At 43.8% G+C, this 20,873-nt stretch overlaps 2 protein-coding genes across 3 annotated transcripts in view; one reads left to right on the top strand and one right to left on the bottom strand.

Annotated features, from left to right (window-relative positions):
* The window catches only part of TTLL5 (tubulin tyrosine ligase like 5), a 132,981-nt gene extending 115,421 nt beyond the window's left edge, over positions 1-17,560 (bottom strand). Inside the window, 8 exon segments of the mRNA XM_062636086.1 lie at positions 8,369-8,453; positions 8,741-8,810; positions 10,795-10,877; positions 11,425-11,555; positions 12,130-12,236; positions 12,915-12,997; positions 14,644-14,753; positions 17,242-17,560. Coding sequence (XP_062492070.1) covers positions 8,369-8,453; positions 8,741-8,810; positions 10,795-10,877; positions 11,425-11,555; positions 12,130-12,236; positions 12,915-12,997; positions 14,644-14,753; positions 17,242-17,333 — 761 coding nt within the window. The 5' untranslated portion in view covers positions 17,334-17,560.
* A 787-nt stretch (positions 17,561-18,347) lies between these two features.
* ERG28 (ergosterol biosynthesis 28 homolog) lies at positions 18,348-20,814 on the top strand. 2 transcript variants are annotated; one of them, XM_062636130.1, is made up of 4 exons: positions 18,357-18,535; positions 18,652-18,742; positions 19,998-20,116; positions 20,306-20,814. In XM_062636130.1, the coding sequence occupies exons 1-4, from the start codon at positions 18,403-18,405 to the stop codon at positions 20,383-20,385; spliced, it is 423 nt and encodes a 140-aa protein (XP_062492114.1). In that variant the 5' UTR covers positions 18,357-18,402; the 3' UTR covers positions 20,386-20,814. The 2 variants fall into 2 exon arrangements, with proteins under 2 accessions (XP_062492115.1, XP_062492114.1); XM_062636131.1 differs by lacking the exon at positions 19,998-20,116 and having other exon boundaries at positions 18,348-18,535.
* The last annotated feature ends 59 nt before the right edge of the window (positions 20,815-20,873 follow it).

Here is a 20,873-nt window from a genome sequence, read left to right as displayed (position 1 = left end):
ATAAAGGGCAAGCCTGATGTTTTCCCAGTAACACAATTTAGCACAAGCACATGCTGCAACATTCTGCACAAGCTATTTTCCTAAGCACTAAAGGCTTCATGCCCAGGTATCTCGTATTCCTGTAACCCAGCCAAAGAGTGATGAAGGCACAAATAACTGTGGCCAGTTCATCATCTGCCAGGACAGGACTGTTTCCTAGCCAAAGCATTACTCGAGGGCACTGCTATGTGGGAGCATGTAACCAGCCAGGAATCCAAGAGTATTCCCAAACTGGAGGATGGACTGTCCATATGTGGAAGCACACCTTCAGCCAACAGAGACTATTTCATCACGTGAAACTCCTCAAAATGCTATCTTCTGCTCACTAATACAACCTCTTACTGCTCTGCTTCAAGCAGCTCTTATTTCCCCCCATTGTGATCCAATCTTCTCCAAGTTCTGGACTGTTCCATAGACCTTGTAGAGGACAAACAACACGGCTGTGTATTACTGGTAGCTAAGTATTTGTGGTCTGAATGGGTCAACAACTGGACTCACATTGCTCTTTCTACAAAGAATTTTCCTGTAAGGCTTGTCAATTGGAAAAAATAAATAAATAAAAAATATAGGATCAGGTGAAATTTTCCACTATTAGACAGGAAAACTTCCTGCCACTTCAGTGCATTCTGCTGACCCCGCTTCATCTAAACGAGCAGTTCTTCTTGTTAACAATGTGAAACATTACAGAGGTAACCAAGAAAAAAGTGGATCTCTGTTCTGTAGCCACCATCCAAAGGATATCAACTCTGTTTTGGCCTGAATTCAGATTTGATTTCTCATAATGCAACTTCTAACTACAAGTTTCCAAAGTTGGATTTCCCCTGTATTGACTGAGCTCTCTTTCACCAGGCAATGGACTTGATGCAGGCTGGGGAAACAGCCAGAAGATGCAGGAGGAATGGTCCCCTATCACAGCATTAAACTTGGGTCATCTCTATGATAGGTAATGCATAGAGATAATAGAGCTCACTGCAGCAAGCACATAGGAAATGCTTCCTCCATCTTTATGTTATGTACTGCTTCTATTCACTTTCTAAACTGAGTAACAAGTGACAAAGATATTCACTTTCATTAATTTGTTTCCCTGGCCTTACTACATTTCCCTTCTCCCAAAGATCCTCCCCATTTAATGAATCCTGTCTTTTTAAGACCTGAGGAAGGGGATTAGTTAAAAAAAATTAAGGACACCTACTAAGATGATACACAAGAGACTAGATTCCAAAAGCCTCTAAATAGAAATACTGGGGGACATCTTCTACCCCAAAACTGGAGCTGGAAATTGGAAAGGTTAAACTGAGGTTGGCTGTACACAGTTCAGTTTCCACACAAACTGCTGCCAACACTACAGCCTCCCTGGCAGCAGCAAATAGTAGAAGTAGCAGCAGTACTGTGAACAGCCCTGGCAACCTCCCTCCCTTTCCCTGGAGCTTCTCTTTCCATAGCAGGAGAGAGGACATGCCCTTCACTTCCAAGTCCAAAACTTAGACTAGAGAAGGGACACAGGTCTATTCAATTGTTCTGACACACCTGCCCATGTCTCAGCTAGTCATAGCCAAACCACACAGGTGTACACCAGCTTGGATGAAGACAACAACCAGTTCCTTTTACCAGCAACTACACAGTGCTACAGAGCTTACTCTCTGTACAACAGCACATTTGCCTTTCCTCTGGCTGCACTTTCTCTTGGATCAGAGAGAGAGAAAGAGCAATCAAAAGCAAGCACTAAGGTGACAGCAGTGGCAGCAGGAACAGCAAAATCAAGGGAGAATTCCTTATTAACCTCCAGACTTAACAGTACATCACCAAGAGGCGTCCCAGCTCTCTGCCTCCCTGTCACACCTCTGACTTCCCCTGTAAAAAGTCACCTAAAGTCACCTATGGCATTCAGATCCTGACAGATTACCACCTTCCCTCCCCAAGTTTTAAAAGTTCACTATAAGTCTGACAAGCAAGCTTGACCTCCACCTTCAGTAGGCCACCTACTACACAAGTGAGATGCAGCATTTTTCCCTGTTGACCTAGCAATCTGCAAAACATGTTACAGAGCCCACACTTACCTCCAGAAATTCCCAAATCCACCACACCAATCAAACTTGGATCGGACCCTAAGCCACACCACTACACCTTCTTAACCCAAACAACCTACCTTTTCACTACCATGCATTCAGGAAGAACACTACCCAAGGAGTTATACACAGCTCTTTGCCTTATCCCCACATCACTTCAGGAAATTATCTGACCACAAGGTAAAGTTCATCATATGCAAGTCATTTTGGAAATATATAACTGGATCACTGAATATTTACATAAGATGTTACATGGGTTTGCATGAAACTCGGCAGCTCTGGAATGCTTATTTGAGACATCTCACTGGGGCCTGGAAAAGGAGGTGGAGAATTAGAAAGACCCTCAAGTGAAAAGAAGGAAAGGAGAGTTAATCCCTTTTCTCTCAAAAAGGGGTTATTGAAAAAGCACACATTACGATAGCCTTTTCCACGGCTGCACACAGAGTTCCTACCTAAACACTCTGGAAATAACCAGTGTAGTGTTTATATAAGCACGTTCTACACATCTTATGCTTGAAGTCACATACTCAGACCCCCTTCTCTCCCCTTCCCATGTATTAGACTTTGGGTTCCCTGTCAGTCTATTAACCATCACTTTGTTTAGGGAACTAATGTGACATAAAAAGTTGTTTGCACCATCCAATTATCTTCTTGGTTCCCATTAACTGCTGTTAAAATCAGGATGAAAAGAAACAAGACACCCTAAGGGAATTGTTCAATGGATTAGAACTGGTAGAGGAAATATACAGATATTTCCATTTTTAACACTATTAAGTTCTGGACTCCAAAAAGCCACCTGTGACACAGTTCCCTTGCAGTACAGGACAGAAGTCTAGACACCATCACAACCCCTTTCTCTAACATGAGTATTTTCACAGCATCCACCTGATACATCAGTTAGCAACTGAGTATGAATAGGAGTCAAAGCTTGTTAGCAATAACTAAATGTAGAAAGAACTTTACATAATATCTCTATGATTGCAGAGTTTCTTTAACCAGAGATGGAAAAAATCATTCAAATAGTTCACAGGAACAACACAGAATAGTTTGGGTTGGGAGGAATCTTAAAGACAACATAGTTCCAACCCCCCTGCTATGGGCAGGGACACCTTCCACGAGACCAGTTTGCTCAAAGCCTCATCCCACCTGGCCTTGAACACTGCCAGGGATGGGACCACAACTGAGTGTGGCCCTCCAGTCAACTCCTTATCCAGTAAGCTGTCCATCCATCAAATCCACGCCTTTCCAGTGCAGAGACAAGGATGTCATGCAGGACAGTATCAAATGCTTCCCTTAAGTCCAGGTGGATGATGTCAGTCACTCTTCCCTTATCCACCCATGCTGTCATCCTGTTGTAGATGGCCACCAAGTTTGCCAGGCACAATTTGCACCTACTGAAGCTATGCTGACTCTCACCAACCACCTTCTCATTTTCCATGTCCCTTAGCATAGTTTCCAGGAGGATCTGTTCCACAGTCTTGCTGGGCACCAAGGTAAGACTGACTGGCCTGCAGCTTCTCAGGTTTCCCTTTTTTAAAAATGGGAGTTATATTAACCCTCTTCCAGTCAGTAGGAACTTCACCAGACTGCTGTGCCTTCTCAAATACAATGGATAATGGCTTAGAAACTTCATCTGCCAGTTCCCTCAGGACTGATTGTTCTCATTGTGAAAAACTTTCCTCCTCTTGTCCAGTCAGAATCTCCCCAGGAGTAAATTGTGCCCATTACACCCTTGTCTTTCCCATGTGACTTCTTTTAAAAAGGGAGTCTCCATCTCCTTTGTAGCCACCCTTTAAATACTGGAACATGGTGATAAGGTCTCCCCCGAGCCTTCTTTTCTCAAGGCTGAACAAACCCAGCTCTCTCAGCCTTTCTGCACATGGCAGGCTTCCCAGTCCTTTGGTCACCTTTGTGGCTCTTCTCTGGACCATCTCCAGCCTGGCCACATCTTTTTTGTGTAGCAGGGACAAAAACTCAACACAGTATCCCAGATGTAGCCTGACAAGTACTGAGCGAGATAATGTCATCTTTATCTCCACTGGTGATGCCCTTGTTGATGTACCCCAGCATCCTGTTGTTTGTCTTTGCCACAGCTGCACACTGTTCACTCATATTGAGCTTGCTGTCTACCATGACGCCCAGGTCCCCTTCCACAGAGCTGCTCTCCAGCCAAGCAGATCCTAGCGTATGCTGTACTCTTGGATTGCAACTACCCCAGACCAAGCTTTCCAAGACCTTCTCATTCTCCCAACCCATACCTTTGATGCAAAGGTCCCAGCTGCATTTCTCCAGGATGTGAATCACAGATAGCCAATCTATACAATAATTGCCCTTTCCAGCTCCAGATTATGAAATATCTGCCAATTTAACAGATGTACAGCAGCACACTGTCTACTTTTTAAGTATGTACTATAAAACTGTTCAACACCACATTTTTTAATCCAACAGACAAGGATCTTAAGTCACCTAGTGCTGCTTTCTGCCTTAAGTACAGCTTCAGTGTTATTTCAAGTTTCAAGAAGGAAAAAACCAAAACCAAAACCAACCACCCCACTCTCTCCAAACAGATCACTGAATATCCACAAATTAATCTATTAGCAGCATTACTTCTAGAGGTGGACCAGGTCCAAAATATGCAAGAGGAAGTTTGACAGAGTTTGAGGGAGGCAATACCAGAGAAGTAGTACTGTAATGAAAGATGATAATACAGAGCACATTCACTGATACTATACTTAGTAACTCTACAGAAGCCTGATACCTGACTCTGCTGACCTAAGGCTCCATCTCTACTAAATACAGCTTATTCCAGGTGGAAATGGCTACAAAAGCAGCCTACTCAACATCAGCACTACCTAACTTCTACCCAGTATTCTTTTAGGGGATGCTTCAAAGGAAACATTTTCTAGTCTTCCGTGTAGAAAGTGAGACACAAGTTACACATACTGGATCCATAACCCCTTCCTTCTCCTCAGCACTGAAGCCTCCAATTGCACTCTAGATTATATCACAAACAGTCTAGCTGTGCCAAGAGAAACCAGACCTAAGGAAGTATCTAATCAAACATCACAAATGCGTGTTAAAGTCTGTTCCTTTTAAAGATCATTACATCCAATGGTTTCCCCACAGCACTCCTCTTGTGGCAAAGGTCATCAACTTCAGTGAAATAGTCAGGTTCCTCTTCTACTTGGAATATGCAAAGCATAACACAAGAGAGGAACATAACCTTTCAGCCAGACTAAGAAAAAGGGGAAAAGAAACTTAAAAGAACAACTGTCACCCTGACTATACTTCAGAAACTACCTACCTTCAAAAGGCAAATTCAAAACATGGAAATCACCACAGTGCACCACAGCACTACTGGAGGTCCCGAAAAAAGATTCTTCTTTTCTGCTGGTGGGTTTCCCCTTAGATTGCTTCAATACAACCACTAATTACAGGCCCTGATCTTACCTCCCAGTTCTCTGCTTCAAATTGCTTCCACTTTTAAGCAGTGTCTTGTTTGGTTTTTTTCCTTAAGAATAAAAAACAGCTTCACTCATAGTCATTAAAACATTTCCCCCTCCCTGCAATGCTAAAATTTTGCCCTAGCTTTAAACCATAGCATCACACTGTGTGAGGCCATAAAAGGGTCTCTCACAGCACTTAGCCTAAATTGTTACAAGGAAAGCAGAAAAGCAGCATAGGAAGCCAGAATCCAGTAGCTCCAGGCTCCTTACCTCTCCACCATCCGAATTTGAAAACGGTATGGAGAAAATCCAAAACGCTAAAACTAAGGACTACTAGTGCCATCTGGAGGCCATACAGAACAGCCCACCTAAAGTTTCCTGCCAACCTCTAGAGAGCAACACTCAGGCATGAGCAATGAGAGCTTGCCAGCACATGCTGCACAAACATACCAACTTTACAACCATAGAAGAAGGGAAAAGCTTTAGAGTAATTAAAGATATTGGTTGGAATAAGTTTATACCTCTCATCTGAAAGCATTCAAGTTTTGCTACAAGCCTTTAGCCATAGCTGACACTACAGCTGAAATTATCTAGTGAGCAGCTGAAGTTCAGTAACAGAACTACAGCTACCCTCCAGAGTCAGGACTGTCCTTCGACCAGAGATAACATCTCATTATTCCCCCTACACCAGTCCCACAGTCATACTGGTAGAGCTCACCATATCACAGAGCAGCATTAAGATACCAAGTGCCATTTAGTCTCCATATACTACCTACCTCTCACAGAGAGCTGTAAGATGGGATGCAATTTGAAGGGAAGACTAAGTACCATTAGTAATACTGTGATGTCCTGAACATGTTCCACTTGCCATATATGTGGACAACATGTGCTCTAGCTTTGATTATAGTTTACACAAATGGGACCTAAACACATTTAAGACTTAAGGATTTTGGAACACTGAAAAGGAATTTACAAGTACTACTGCCATCAGATGGAGAGTCCAGAAATATTAAGAACAATGCTTTTGGATGGATACCCAGAAAGAAAACTTACTTGGTTGCAGTAAGTTTCTACCTATCACTCAAAAGGATTCAACTGAAAAGTGATTTTACAGGGGCCATTTGAGTGCTCAGGTCTTAAGCCATGCCATCCACTGCTCTCCCTTTGTCCCCTCTACATCATGTCATGACAAGCCTAATGGTGCAAAGAGAAACCAGACTTAAGGAAGTATCTAATCAAACATCATGTCTATGTTTTATACAAAGTCTGTTCCTTTTAAAGATCATTACATCTTACGGTTTCCCAACAGCACTCCTTTTCTGGTTGAGACCACCAACTTTAGAAATCAGTCCTCTTCTACATGGAACATGCAAATTCAGTTGGTGAGAGGTAAGGAACGTGGAGCCACTGGATTCTCAAGCAAAACATGTCACTCTACTGTCAGAGACAAAAATGCTGTTTATCATAGACCTTGCACACTTGCCCCAGAGTAGAACATTTGCTTCTTACACGGATTGATTTTTCCAGAAGTAAACTCAGTTATAATAAGATCAGTAGAACTATCTTTAAGACATCAAGAATGGTGCAAATTGTATTTGGGAGGCCTGGTATGCACTCCCCATTTTCAGAGCATCCTAGCAAGCTACTCATATCAACGATATTGTTTCCCTGCTCACTTGCCGCTAATATTCAATATAAGCAACTAGTAATTTAACTGCTGATTCCCAAGAGTGAAGTCTTACATGCCAGGCACATTTAAGGCTCCTTTTCTAAAGTGAATATAGTTGTCAAGTTTTCCACTAATCAAGATGAGCTACCCCTTCCTGTCCCTCTTTAGGGGAACAATCTGTTCACATTGTCCTTGCAGGCAGGGGCACAGCACAACACAGCTGAAGAGGATACGCTTGTCAATTTAAAGGAGGATATTTCTTCTAGGATCATTATTAATATACCCTTTTGGATCCAATATCCACTTTGGATAAAGGGAAGTTGGATTTAGTATCTGCCTAAGTTAGAGCCATGCAGGCTTGAAAAGCAGAGATATTCTTTCCGGTATGCCAGATACGCGTGTAAGACTCAGCGTTGCTTAAAACTGTTGCAGGCAGTTCTATGATGATCTCTTCTCACTACTCCAGTTAAATTGCTGATCTGCTGGAAATTTAGAGAGGTGATTATTTCAAATGTACTAGTTACTATAGACAGGTATTAAGTTAAACTTCTTTATTTTTGGTAGGTAAGTGTTCCTCCTGGGAATCTTAAGTATCTTTCACAACTTGCATGCAAAAGGAAATTGACATCTTGCCAGATAAGAACAGTGAACTAGTCTAAACCCACTTACTCTACACTGTAGAAAACACAAACACTGACCTAAAATTTAGAAGAACAATTGGAAGTAGTAAAACAAAAGCAAATATAAACAACAGGTCTCCAACAGCTTTTGTCTTTAGGATTAAGCAGGAATTGAGAATGTTTAGATTCCCTGCACCAGGGAGGATGGATAATTGGCACAAAACCACCAAGAGTCCAAAGACGTTTCAGACAGAACCCGACCTTGAAAGTGAAAACACCAATCCTAGTGTGTGTGGCTGTTCAACATTTAAGAGTTGAAAGCTTGCTTCATTTATTATATATGTAATAAAGTCCCTCACTTAAAGATTCTATAGTCTATATAAAGTTATGGACACAGCATGATGAGGTATCATATTTAATCTTCGCAGAACTCACCAACTGGCATTTCCCTCATTTGCTATTGTGCCTAGATTACAGAGGCAAGCCAAAATATCTCTGGATCACAGAGAAAGAAGAAGTTTTCCCTACCTGGCCAATCCTTCCTCATAGAGATAGATGACAAGTGGATCATAGGATGTAACCAGAACATAGAGGCGCACATCAAACTTGAAATCTGAAATACAGTTGTCAAGAGGCAGTGACTGTTAAGTATCTTTCAGACATCGTATCCAGATAAGGAATTTCAACAGACCCCAAGAGCAATACGCCATTATCTGCTATTGGCATAGGTGCCTGAAGCTTTCCCAGCTGAAAACCTTCTAGATTTTGAGAAATTTTCTAGTTACATTTTTCCAGTACCAGAGACAGACCAACCAATTATTCAACTAAGTTCCCGCAAAGGTTTCAATGATTCTCATGTGTGGGGTTGGGGGAAGAGAGAAAAGCAATTCCTAAACATACCATCTATGAGCAAGGGGTTGCTGATATAACGAGAAACCAGGATGTTGTCTTCCAGGACAATCTCGCTTGGCTGCAGAAGAACAAAGAATACAAGAGTGAAAAAACGGGAGACTTAAGGAATAAGTCAACTAGATCAAAACCACTATTTTTTCCAGCCTTTCCCTCCTAAAACCATTCTGTGTCAACAACTACATCTGAAGGGGGAGGAACCAAAACCAAAGGAACACACACCATTGTCAGTCACAACATACTTAAGGTAATTAGATCCAAACCAGAAGTCCAGGAATGATTACATTGCTGGAGAAAACAAAAACAAAACAAAACAAACAAAAAAATGCCATTGAGTCATCCAGTTCAGTGCTCCTTAGGGTAGGATACAGATTTAACAGCCATAAGGCACCGACTACGGAATAGGCAGGAAAACACGCACATCTAAGAAGTAACTGTCACTCAGTTTGCTTCTCAAGTGTTTAACAAAAAAAAATAGCAGAGGGGTTAAAAAGACACTGGAAGGATACAGCTGGTGAGCAATCACATGGAAAAAATTAAAAAAAAAGGTCTCCTCAACTTGTGATCTTTACAGCTAGATCCTGCGCTGGCACCCAACCTTTTTGTCTACGTGAGTAAATACCTTCTTATGGGGTTAATGATACCAGGAAGATGCTACCCTTGTAGCTCAAAGCAGAAAGCTTTATCTATGACATACATCGCAAAGTCATGAGATCTGTTGAAAAAAGCTTTTACTTTTTGCTATTTATAAGACTTTCTCTTGTAACCGGTTTCAACTACTCATGCAAACAGTTTCTTGCAAAACATGTGGCTCTTTCACAAGCTGAAGAGAGCCCCATCATCCTGCCTTTATCCGATTCTGCATGTGTTCACCCCATCACCAGCAGGAGCTGGTGCTCACCTCATCGTAAGAAGGAAGCCTAGACATACAGAGTGCACATATACAACATGAGGGAAAAAAAGTCAACTTCCCTCAGCACATCACACAACAGTGACAGACTGATTTATTATGGATCAGAGAAATCCAAAGCTTTGCTATTTTTTTTGAGGTTTCTATTGTTGTTTTTAAACACTTTTGTGATGAGACTCTAGAAGACACTCACTTAATGGCATCACACTTGAAGGAGATTTAAATTATTGGGCCAAACCAGCTGAAGTGTTTCTGGAACAGATATACACAAAGGGAGATTGGTCCCAGAAGTGTCTTTTCCCCAGTTCATGGCCAACTGCCATATAAGCCTGAGCTCATTCCTCTCTTTCAAGCAAAGAAAAAGCTGAGCACAGCTCTGGAAATACTTACCTCATACACTTGGCAAATTTTATGGGAAATGATCCAAGTAGGGAACAGATGAGGCAGCATGACCCCTTCAGTACAGAGAAGGCTAAAGGGGTTCAAGTGAGTGAAACCAAAATGACTCACCAGTCAGTTTTGCTGCTGAGAATATTATTGGAAACCCCTCCTGCCCAGATATACGTGGTACCTATGACAACTTAACTTCCTGGAATGCCCAAGAAGGGCAAAAGACACTATAACCAGCACATTGAATTCAAAGAACCACTCCCATTACACCTCAGTAAGGGCACACAGCTCTAAGATTGATACACTAATATTTCATTTTAAGGTTTCACTTTTATCTGGTCTTTTCCAGGGGGAAGAGGGAGGCAAGGGGACTGTTTATGTCACACAGGGAAACAACTAAGGAGAGTTCTGGGAATCTTCTCAAGGCCAGCCTATACTGTCAGCCACAAGGAAAACATGAAGAAGCACAGCTTCCCAAAAAACTGTCCCAGGATGCATGAACTTGCTCTTAATAAGCTAAGACTTGAAAGTGGGTTGCATGGTAACAGCAGAATGTAAAGAAATAGACTGCATTTGGTTACACAACATCAGAGGAGGAATTTGCCAGCTGCTGCTCACCAATGTATGTGGTGAAATCCAGGGCAGGGCCAGTGTCTGGTTAGATGTTTCTGTACCCCTTGCCTGGAAGCTGGTATAGTTCCACAGACAGTTCTACTAAAGAACAGTCCTTTTGCTGAACACTTACATTGTTTATGAGGTAGACACCTCGACCCCTGGAAGAGGCCACAGGCTTCACTATCCACGGACCTCTGTCCTTAGAATAGGTACCTGGTTAAAAGAAAACAGCACTAGTCTGAAACATTTTCCATTTTGCTTATTTACAGAAGAGCAAGAACCAAGAATGTTGTCTATAGCAAAAGCTTCAGAAAACTCCACAAGGAAATGAAAGTCTACTTTTTTTGCTGTTCTATTTTACCTCCTGGGATTCACCGCAATTATTACTGTCCATCCCTAAAGTCCCTCCTGCTGCATCAATAGATTAATTTTCTTGCTCTATACCTCCCCTTCTGGCATTTCTCTCTCCAGAAATCCCACATATTAGGGTTATTGTGAAGTTGATCATCAACAATAATGTGCACATAAAGGCTCAATTCTGGACCCTCAAGCCCACATCAGCTTCTTGAGGACTTATGCAGACACAAAGAAAGCAGTAGAGTAGAAATTATACAAAGAAATTGTGGGCCTTTTCCACTGTTTTTCTAGTTTCCTCTAATTTTGTTGCCTTAACCACTGGCATGCTCAACAGGCTAGGGTATTAAAAATAATTCCCTTTATCCCACCCATTTATCTTGCTTTAGGTCAACCATTCACTTACTGCAGAAGTTCTGGTACTCTGTTGGAAGGATAAAGGTCCGAGGTAAGATATGGAATGTTTTGAATCCATGGGCCAGCTGCATACGACTGACATTCTTGTACAGTCTGTCCTTCCGTGTCAGTTCATATGACCTGAAGTCCCAAAACAAGAGACTGTATTTCCCTGATACACAAAAAAAAACAACCCCACACACATTACAGCAACCTTTTGTCCTAGTTACTAAAGCATTTGTAGCCCTGTCAGATGTCTAAACCCTAACCTGGAACTACTCTTCAGTTTTATTGTCTCTATCCTGTGGCCATATTAATATGCACTCCCAAGACAGACTGAAGCACAGCAAACTGTTATAATAGTGTTTGTAAACTTCTGCAGGTGACATATGACTATTTCTATAGCTAAGAACCCAAAGCCCAAAATACTTATACCACCAAATACAGAAAAAGGAAAAACAAACAAACATAAAAACCAAACAAACAAAAACCCCAAATCCTGTATTTGGGCTACAGACAGGCACTTCAACTCTCATACTATCTCCCCAAAAAGTCCATTTAGAATGAAGATAGCATGTGGCAGAGGCCCAGTGCATTGGGACTTTCTGGTAATATGCATTCTCTATTTTTTTATTTTTTTTTTAGATCTATCCATGTCCAGATTTTTGCAGGCCATCACAAAGGTGTTCAGCAAAACAAGATATCAAGGCCTTACCTAGGGAAGTGATTGACTTTCTGAATATCTGTAAGAGAACGCAGCAAGTAGGTCTTCAAGTGTGATCCTGTCCACATGAGATTGTAATCGCTGCTACCAGGTTGCGCCTAAAAAGTGACACAAAACCACCACAGACGTAAGAACACAGAACTGATGAAAAGCACCAACACTTGTTCTATATACTGTGACCTTATGTCTACAACCAAGGCAATTCTTGTTTCAGACAAAACTCCTTTATCCATCTCCAGTATTAGGGCAACTCTAGCCAGACCCTTGTCCAGCAATCCTGGGAAATAACCATGTCATATTTTTCTAAACAAACATGTGGGTTTGCTCTTTTTACAGACTGTTTAAACACAAACCCTAAAGCACTTTAGATTTCTTCAGGAAACTTGTGAGACCAACACCTTAACTTGGTTTTATTCAGAAGAAAATCCACCATACATACACATCTTTCACTGTCATTAGCTGCACATGGGACATTCTTTAAAGCAAGACGTGCTAGAAGAGAAACATAAAACACTACACCAATGCTTATGTGAGCTTGCAAAAGCTGAGATTAGATCCTTCGGATCTTTCCAAGTGTGTGAGATGATGCTTTAAAAGCAAGAAGAGAAAAGACACATGGCCAAACTTCAGCATCTCTTTTTTTCCCTAATTTTGCAGGCTTAAGGCTAAAGGGTACTTCTTTAGGAGACCAAATCACAATATATTGCCTGTCTGACTGGTAGAGTAACACAGCAACTTCCAATACCCTAATCAGAGCTGACGTTTGCTGCACTTACCTCATGGAATCCATGGGCAGTCAGAATGCTTCGAACCAGACGGCCATCTGCTTGCACAATCTTATAGGACAAGTGGTAGCGTTCTGTTAAGAGGGCAAGAGACACAATATTAGAGTCTGCACCTGTGCCTATACTACCTGATCAGTATTAAAAATAAAATACAGGACATCCTAACAAATGCCTAGTTTGGGTTTGTTTTAAACAGCTCTTTATAGGCTGCTCTATAACACTGCAAACATGATTTCAGCATTTTCTCTATTCGAGTTTTGCATTCCTACCTGAAAGTAATCATCCCACATGCCCCTCACTGACATGGTTAGCTATATGTTCACTTTTTAGATCTTGAAAACTCGATATAAACCACTGAATTCTTGTTCATATCTCATTCACCTGTACTGATCTACCAATAAATAAGCTACAAAAAAAAAAGAAAAGCAGGAAATAAGGAAAGGACAAGGAAAGAAAAAGAGAAAAATTACTATCCAAGTAGAAGGTCATAAAAGCAAAAGCAGTAAGCAGCATTGGAGGTGGAAAATTAACAGAAAGCAAGCAGCAAGACCATAGGCCAGCTGCCATACAAAAGGATGTGGCAACACATAAAAGTTCAAAGAAAACAGAGGAAGAAATTGCAGTGGTAGAATCACATGGAGAAGGCACTTTAAATTGGTTCAAACTGAGAATAGAAAAATGAAGATTAAATTAAACCTCAGGAAATATAATCCACCTATTAAAGTAAGACTAAAGAAGAGAGTAAAAAGTATCATAATCTGGGATTGGACAAAGCTCAAGGGAATTTAACAAGTTGCACTATTCAGCAGCAGACTTAAGCCATGAAAAGCCTCTATCTCCTGAGAAAAATCAGACACACTGCACTCCAGTCAAGATACCAGTTACAATTACCATCAGCTTTTCTGTCACCATTCAAGTATGTATTTAATTCACATCAAAAGGATCAGGAGTTTCCACACACAAACCACCTTCTCCACCCCTTACCCCAATAGGCCAGAAGCATTTCTGCTTGAATAAGATATTAGAAATGAGGGCACCAATTACCTAAGAAAGGGAGAAGCAAGAGAAGAAAAGCAGTGTCATCATCTTCACAAAAAGAAGCTGAGTAGACTTAAGCTTTCCTCCAACTCAGCACATCCAGAATGAGCTCCCAGCTGTACACACCCGCAAAGTACTAACTCTTACAATCCAGTGACTGTTTATAACAACTCTCTCTTAGAGACTCTCCCTTTTTTGACACTAGATGGGTTTGGTCTCCTCACCTAAATGCTGCCAGAGCAGCAATCATTTTTTTTATAGCCTTACCCACAGTTGTGAGGCTGTAGGTGCAGAGATTTGTTACCAAAGCTCACTACTGTTATTATCACCATGGGACCAGCTGCTTCATATACCAGTGAAAACCACTCAGAACTCATTGCAATGAGTAAGTTCTTTGCTACAGAGTAGCAAATTTCATCAGTTCTACCACGGCCTCCAAGTTCAAACTGCAAGCAAGCAGTTTCAACTCAAAACACATCAGGACCCAGTGGAGGGGCAAATATAGACACACCTTTACCAGGCGGTCAAGTATTTCTGACCACCTCAGTGCTCAAAGACAAGAAAGGACTGTCATTTCCTTCCTACCATGTCCTCTTCCCCACCATAAAGAGAAGCAAATATCAAGGTAAGAGACTTCCACCTCATGCCTTCAAGCCAACAGCGGGTACATAGTGGCACCTACCTCCAATTAGGCGGAGGTAGCTGTCATTGGTCAGAATGGCTTCTGCATGAAACACCAAGATGGGGATCCGCCTGCAGCCACCACCAGTCCACTTGATACACGGATGATCTCTGAAACAGCAAGACAGTCAGTATAAGCAATTGCTGAATCTCACACACACTAGTTACTTACAATGAGGACACAGCAGTTCTCCACTCTTGCCCATGCTTGCTCCCCTAGCCTGTGGGCAGGACACAGGCAAACATGCTGTATGAAAATAACGGAAGATTGGCGAGGAAGATTGTAAACATGCTTAAGTGACTTGCAGCTGGGGTGCAGAAAAACACATACCACCCTAATTCTTGTCTATCCTTGTGCGTTTGACAAGTAGAACATCTGTGTTCAGATAACATAGGCCTGTGATAGACTTAGAGGCACCCTATCAAACGTGGCTAGGATTCCTGCCCTGCTGTGGGAAAGATCAAAGCACAGTGCCAAAAACTACATCTGTGTGAATCCGTGGAAAACAGGCACAAACAGCAGGTTCAGCAATCCTCTAGCAAGGACTGAGTTCTGTGGTGCCTGTGTTCCCACTTGCATGCTTCTGCCTGGGTGCTGCTTCAAGGATCCCCCAGTTGGTGAGGTAATGAAAATAAACTTACTCTTTGCATTTCAGCTGTGGCTTTGTGGTTGTTCCTGTGCCCTGCCTGGGCTGACTCACACACACAAGCTAGGCACCCTTGATACTCAACTATAAAGGGAATCTTCCTTCTTTTGGGTTAGTCTTGCCAGTCTAAGCCAGAGCGCTGTTTAATTTGTATTTATTTTACTGAGTATAATTTGTAAGAAAACCCTTGAGTTTTCACAGCTACAGTTCTTTGGATCTGTAGCCTGAAAACAGGATCTATAATTCTGGGTAAAACATAATTGATGGTATTCACAACCAGATCTTACAATGCAGGTTCCAGTCTCCAATTTAAGAGCTGCAAATCAGTGTATGCTCCCTGGTTGTAATCCTGGACTCTAAAGCACACAAAAAGGCACTCATGCAGAGTTTGAGAGACTAGAACAATAAATAAACTTCTGTGTTCTTCCTTTTTAATTTCTGCCAGATGCAGTAGAATGCAAGCTCAGAATTCAACAATGACACCCCCAGCTAGTCGCTACAGGTTCTGAGATACAGTGATCAGTTCTGTCCAAAATAACAAGACTATATTGGGAATTATCATCTCCTCAGAGAAATTAAGGACACACACACAAAAAAAAAACAAAAAAAACACAAAACACCAACACAATCTGTTACATAAAATCCTAAAGTCACAGAAAGAAAAACTGTCAACCTCCCTAAGCAATTAAAACTCTGAATGCTTATTATTCACATAATATCTACAACAGACAAGAAGAAATAAAAACACTGGCAGTGATATATAGAAGCCTTTGTCTATAGAAAGTGCAAAATCACTACCAAAGGTTTGGAGAAACTACAAAAGACAAAACACTTCCCACACTTAGAACACAGGAACATATGTAAAAGGGCAACTTTCTGATGCTAGGGCAATTAAGTACTCTTATGTGTAACCCTGGTCATCCTAACCAAGTTATTACCATTATCACCCAGACAGATTAATTTCACAGCACTGCTTTCACCACCCCTACAGAAAAAATAAAATTAAAAAAATTCACTACAGGGATTTAAGTGGCTGTTCAGGCTGGAAGGGACCCAAGAAGCTTCCAGAATTTACAGTACAGGCCAGAGCCTTATATAAGTTGGAAATGAGCTGAAGCAACAAGATGGGAGTTTATGTTAAGCCCGTCCTGAGGATTTGCAGTAAGGCTCAATCCTCCAGGTGACAGTCATTCATCCCTAGCATGACCCTTTGTCACTTGATGCAGATACACTTTTGCAGCTACAGTCTAGATGAATGTCAGTTCTGGACTTTTCCATCCACAAGGGTCTGGCAGGTCTGAACCAACTACTTGGTATGAAACAACATTCCTCTAACTGCCTTAAGTCACTGCAGTTTGCAACTGAGCACTCAGTAATAATATGCACCCAAAAGAAAGCAAACAGGACATTTGAAAGTATGTCCAGCTGAAAGAGAAAAGAAATTCCACTCTGGAAAGAATAAGTAAAGATAAAAGAAGTTACTAAACTAAAGAACAAACACACACTAGTAAGTAATAAGAACTCTAGGAGTTGATTTTTTAACAAGACAGTTTTTGAAAAAGGACACAAAACACTGCATATCAGTCTACTGTAGAAAGTAAAAACTAAAAGAAAAAAAAAGAAAAAAAAAAGAAGGCGGCATTTATTTCCTTCATGCTCTTAAACATCATCAAGAAAGATTCCAGCTTCAGAACACAAGATGACATCAATGAAACTACAAGACTTTAGAGTAGCCAAGGAAGAGCCACTCCTCTGACCCTGATGAATAGATGAATATATTGGTCCTTTAGGTTACAAACGTAGGTAGCTTGCCCACAGACTTCAGACCCAAACTACCTATCTTTTGCTTTATAGATAGGAGGAGGGTAAGGAATGTAACTGTCTTTTCAGATTAGTACAAATCAGGAAACACAGGGAGATAGAAACAATTAAGCAGGTTTTTTCCTACTTACTCCAACTCATCAATGACATCTTCTTCCTCCTCCTCCTCCTGCTGTAAGGATAAGCCAGTTTCCTCCAGACCTCGAGCAATCCCAGCTGGCATTTCCTCTGCGAGTTTTCATACAGCCCAGTCCCGGTAGCCTCTGAGACTCCTTCCTACAGATTCAAGGGATCTTGCAGGAGCAGTTGCCTGCAGGAAGGATTAAAAGCATGAATGCACAGCTGAACAGGACAGCAAGACAAATAAGGTAACTTAACTCCCACCTCCTGTCAATACATATTTCTCACAGAACTATCACCAAGCTTGTTACAGGCAGTAAATCACCTGCTGGCCAGACGAGTGGAGGAAGAAGCATCACCTTCCACCAGATTTTTCCCCACCTGCCCGTGAGAGTCATTCAGGCGCTTACCGCTGAAGCGCTTCCCTGCTCTGCCCGCGGCCAGGGTCGCACCAGGCTGCCCAAGCCCGCCCAGCCCAGCCTAGCGGGAGACGCCCGCTCCTCCCTGGCGCCGAGAAAACGCCCAAGGCCAGCGCCTCTACCAGCACGGGAACAGCTCTGCGGCCCGGCCGCTTCCGGAGGGGAGACTGAGGCCCGGCCTACACCGCGGCGGGCAGGCCCGGTGACCTCCGGCGGCCCCACGAGAAACACGAACCACGGGGAGCGCCGAAGGGGCCACAACTCCTGCTCCGGTACCAATGGCCCCTCGCCCTAAGGCGGCAATTGCCTCAGCTCACCCGTACCTCTTCCCCCATTACCAGGGGCAGGGGGGCGCCGGGCCGGGTAAGCGGGCACGGCGGCCCAATGGCAACAGCCCCTCCCTCCGCTTCCCCGTTACTACAACAACCCACTGGCTGACCCCGCCTCTTCCCACTGCGCATGCGCCGATCACCGGCAGCCAGTGCGCAGACGCAACAGTCCTGCCGCGCCTACCGCCGCAGTACCGCCTCCTTTCCCACATGGTGGGCGGGGCCAATGAGGGGCGGGCCCGCCTCCCGGGCGCTGAGCGATTTGATTGGCGGTGGAAGCCCTCTCGTCAGCGTAGTGCGCGGGTGGAGTGGCGCGCCCGAGGCCAATGGGAGTGCTGGATGGTGGAGTGCGCTACTGGAGGGGGCGGGGCTGCGGTAGCGGGTGGTGTGGTCCTTGCGGGTTGGGGTCGTGTCGGCCGGGAGGATGAGTCGGTTCCTGAATGTGCTGCGCAGTTGGCTCGTGATGGTGTCGGTCATCGCCGCCGGGAACACGCTGCAGAGCTTCCGCGACCACGGCTTCCTCTCGGAGAAGCTGTACACCGCCAGCCCAGGGCTCGGTAAGAGCCGCGCCGGCGGCTGCTGTCGGGCCCGGGAGCGTTCTGCTCCCCGGCGGGGGTGGGGACGGCGGGCGGGGCTGTGCGTGGTTTCCATGTGCTCTCCCCTCTTCGCGCAGTGAACGGGCTCCAGGCTCGGACTTTCGGCGTCTGGACCCTGCTGTCGTCGGTGATCCGCTGTCTCTGCGCCATCGACATCCGCAATAGGACGTACGTAATGGAGTAAAGGAGCACCGGGAAATCCTTGTGTTTGTTTGCTAGTCACAGCCTCAGCAGTAGCTCACAGGGCGGCGCGGAGGATATTGGGATCAGAAGCTGCGCCTCATCTTCCTGTAGGGTTGAAAGCGTTCTACCAAAAAAGCCTAAATAGCAGTGTGGGATTTGTATGTTAACTCGTGTTCCCTCCTGACTCTGAGGGGAGAGCCTGCCCATTTAAGTTCTGTTTCTTAGCTCAGGCAGAAATTAATAGATCTGAGAACTTAGGTCAGACATTTCTGAGCTCCAGCTTGGAAAGCATCTTCTGATGGCATTGCTGCCTTGATGACATTAAGCAATTGCTAATGCTGTGGTCTGACTGATAGTGCTTCTTCTGTGACAGCCCAGCTAAAGACTGTGGCAGGTTGAGATGCCCCTTGAAGAAGTCTTAACCCACCACCTTCTTCCACATGCTCTTACTGGGGTCTAAGGACAAGGCCTGAGGCACACCCTGATGCTGTGGTGGGAGGAAGGCCATTTCTCCCTGTGTTAACAGAGGTATTTCTGAGAGGAGTTTCCAAGCAGGCTGACTGTAGGTTTGTGCTAGACAAAGCCTGAGCTGGAAGGTGCTTAGACTCACCCTTCTGTCACTGCCTCCTCCAACCCCGCAGCAGAAGTAACTGTTAACATGGCAGCATGTCCTTGGGTTGCCTAGGTTTGTCTGTGGTAGGAAGGTGGAGATACTCAATTATCTGTTTTTAGGGGGTGATGACAATGCCAATTCCCACTGAGCCAGTTGTTTCTTAAGATTCTTTACCTTGTCTTTTGGACCTGCTCCTTTTAACAGCTGTGGCCCCTAGAGGGTAGCAGAACATAAGTGGGAAATCGTGTTGGGTGATGCAGCCTGGAGTCAGCCCAGTCCCGCCACCGTGGTTCTCAGTTCATCCAATTCTCACCTTTTTGTGTGCACACATGCTTCTCACTTCACCAGTGCCATATCCTTGCCCTCCCCTCTTCACCTGCCTTCAAGGCAGGTAACGCCTGTGATTTTTCAATGCACCCCACTGATTTAAATGAACACTGCCTTGTTCTCTCAGTTGTTGCCCAAGCAGCTTTTGCACCTCACTAGGCAAGGGACCCTAAGTGCCCTCTGTGCTTCCCCAGTGGGGACAGATGGGGAAGCATGCAGGTATGCCTTTTTTCTACTCAGCCATGCTCATGTTCATACTATGGGCTACATGATAACTTACTTCTTTCTGCTCTCCAACAGCCTCTATTACATCACACTCTTCACCTTCTTTTTGGCCCTTGTTCACTTCCTTTCCGAGGTCTTCATTTACCATACTGCAGCCTTGACAATTGGAATTATGGCACCCCTCATGGTAGCAAGTAAGTAGAGCTCTGCATCCTCTCCCCACAAACTCTCCTTGGAGCTGTGACACGACACACCCCACCCCCCCCACCCCCGAAGAAAAGTCTCTATGGGGCTATAACATAAGATCAGGGAGGCAGTGGTGGGAGAAAATACCTCATCCCCTGGACAAACTCATGCAAACTCATCCTGTATCTCTGTCACAGGTTTCTCTGTTTTGGGGATGTTGATTGGGCTGCAGTACCTGGAGGTAGAAGCACTGTCACAGAACAAGAAGAAAAACTGAAGCTGAGGGCTGGGTGTAGGTCAGCATTGTCTCCTATCTTCACTGCCAAACTTCCACTAAAACTCTAGGACACCAGGCCCACTAGTGGATCAATGTTGGACTGTCAGTGTCTCACCATTACTAAGTTTTTTTCTTGTCCAAGGAACATTTCAACTGACTGATGTCAAAAGAGCAAGTCCCAGAGGAGTTTGTGTTAAAGCTTGCAGGGGCCAGTTAGTGACTGCCTCCCTGGAGAGCAGGCAATGTCTCAGGCACGCCCAGTGCATTAAGGACTTCTCTCCCAGTGTGCGGAGGAGGTGTACAGCAACCCAGGATCAACTGAACTCTTCAGACCACAGAGAGAACACGTACTGCCCCTGGCACTGCTATGTAACTTGCATGTGTGTGTTCTTCAGGGGACTTTCTAATAAACGGCAGAAAACTACAAAATGCTATGTCTGTCTTTCTGCTACACAGCAGCAGGTAGAGGATGTACAACCTCAGAGCAA

The sequence above is a fragment of the Pezoporus occidentalis genome, unplaced genomic scaffold (assembly GCF_034315485.1).
Source record: "Pezoporus occidentalis ecotype Australia unplaced genomic scaffold, CSIRO_AGI_Poc_V1 ctg47, whole genome shotgun sequence".
In the NCBI taxonomy this organism is placed as follows: Eukaryota; Metazoa; Chordata; class Aves; order Psittaciformes; family Psittacidae; genus Pezoporus; species Pezoporus occidentalis.
This window is presented reverse-complemented; position numbering and strand designations above follow the sequence as displayed.

Coding starts and splice junctions, on each gene's coding strand:
- ERG28 (XM_062636130.1), top strand. CDS start 18,403: ATGAGTCGGTTCCTGAATGTGCTGCGCAGTTGGCTCGTGATGGTGTCG. Junction 18,536..18,651: donor CACCGCCAGCCCAGGGCTCG/GTAAGAGCCGCG, acceptor CTCTTCGCGCAG/TGAACGGGCTCCAGGCTCGG. Junction 18,743..19,997: donor ATCGACATCCGCAATAGGAC/GTACGTAATGGA, acceptor GCTCTCCAACAG/CCTCTATTACATCACACTCT.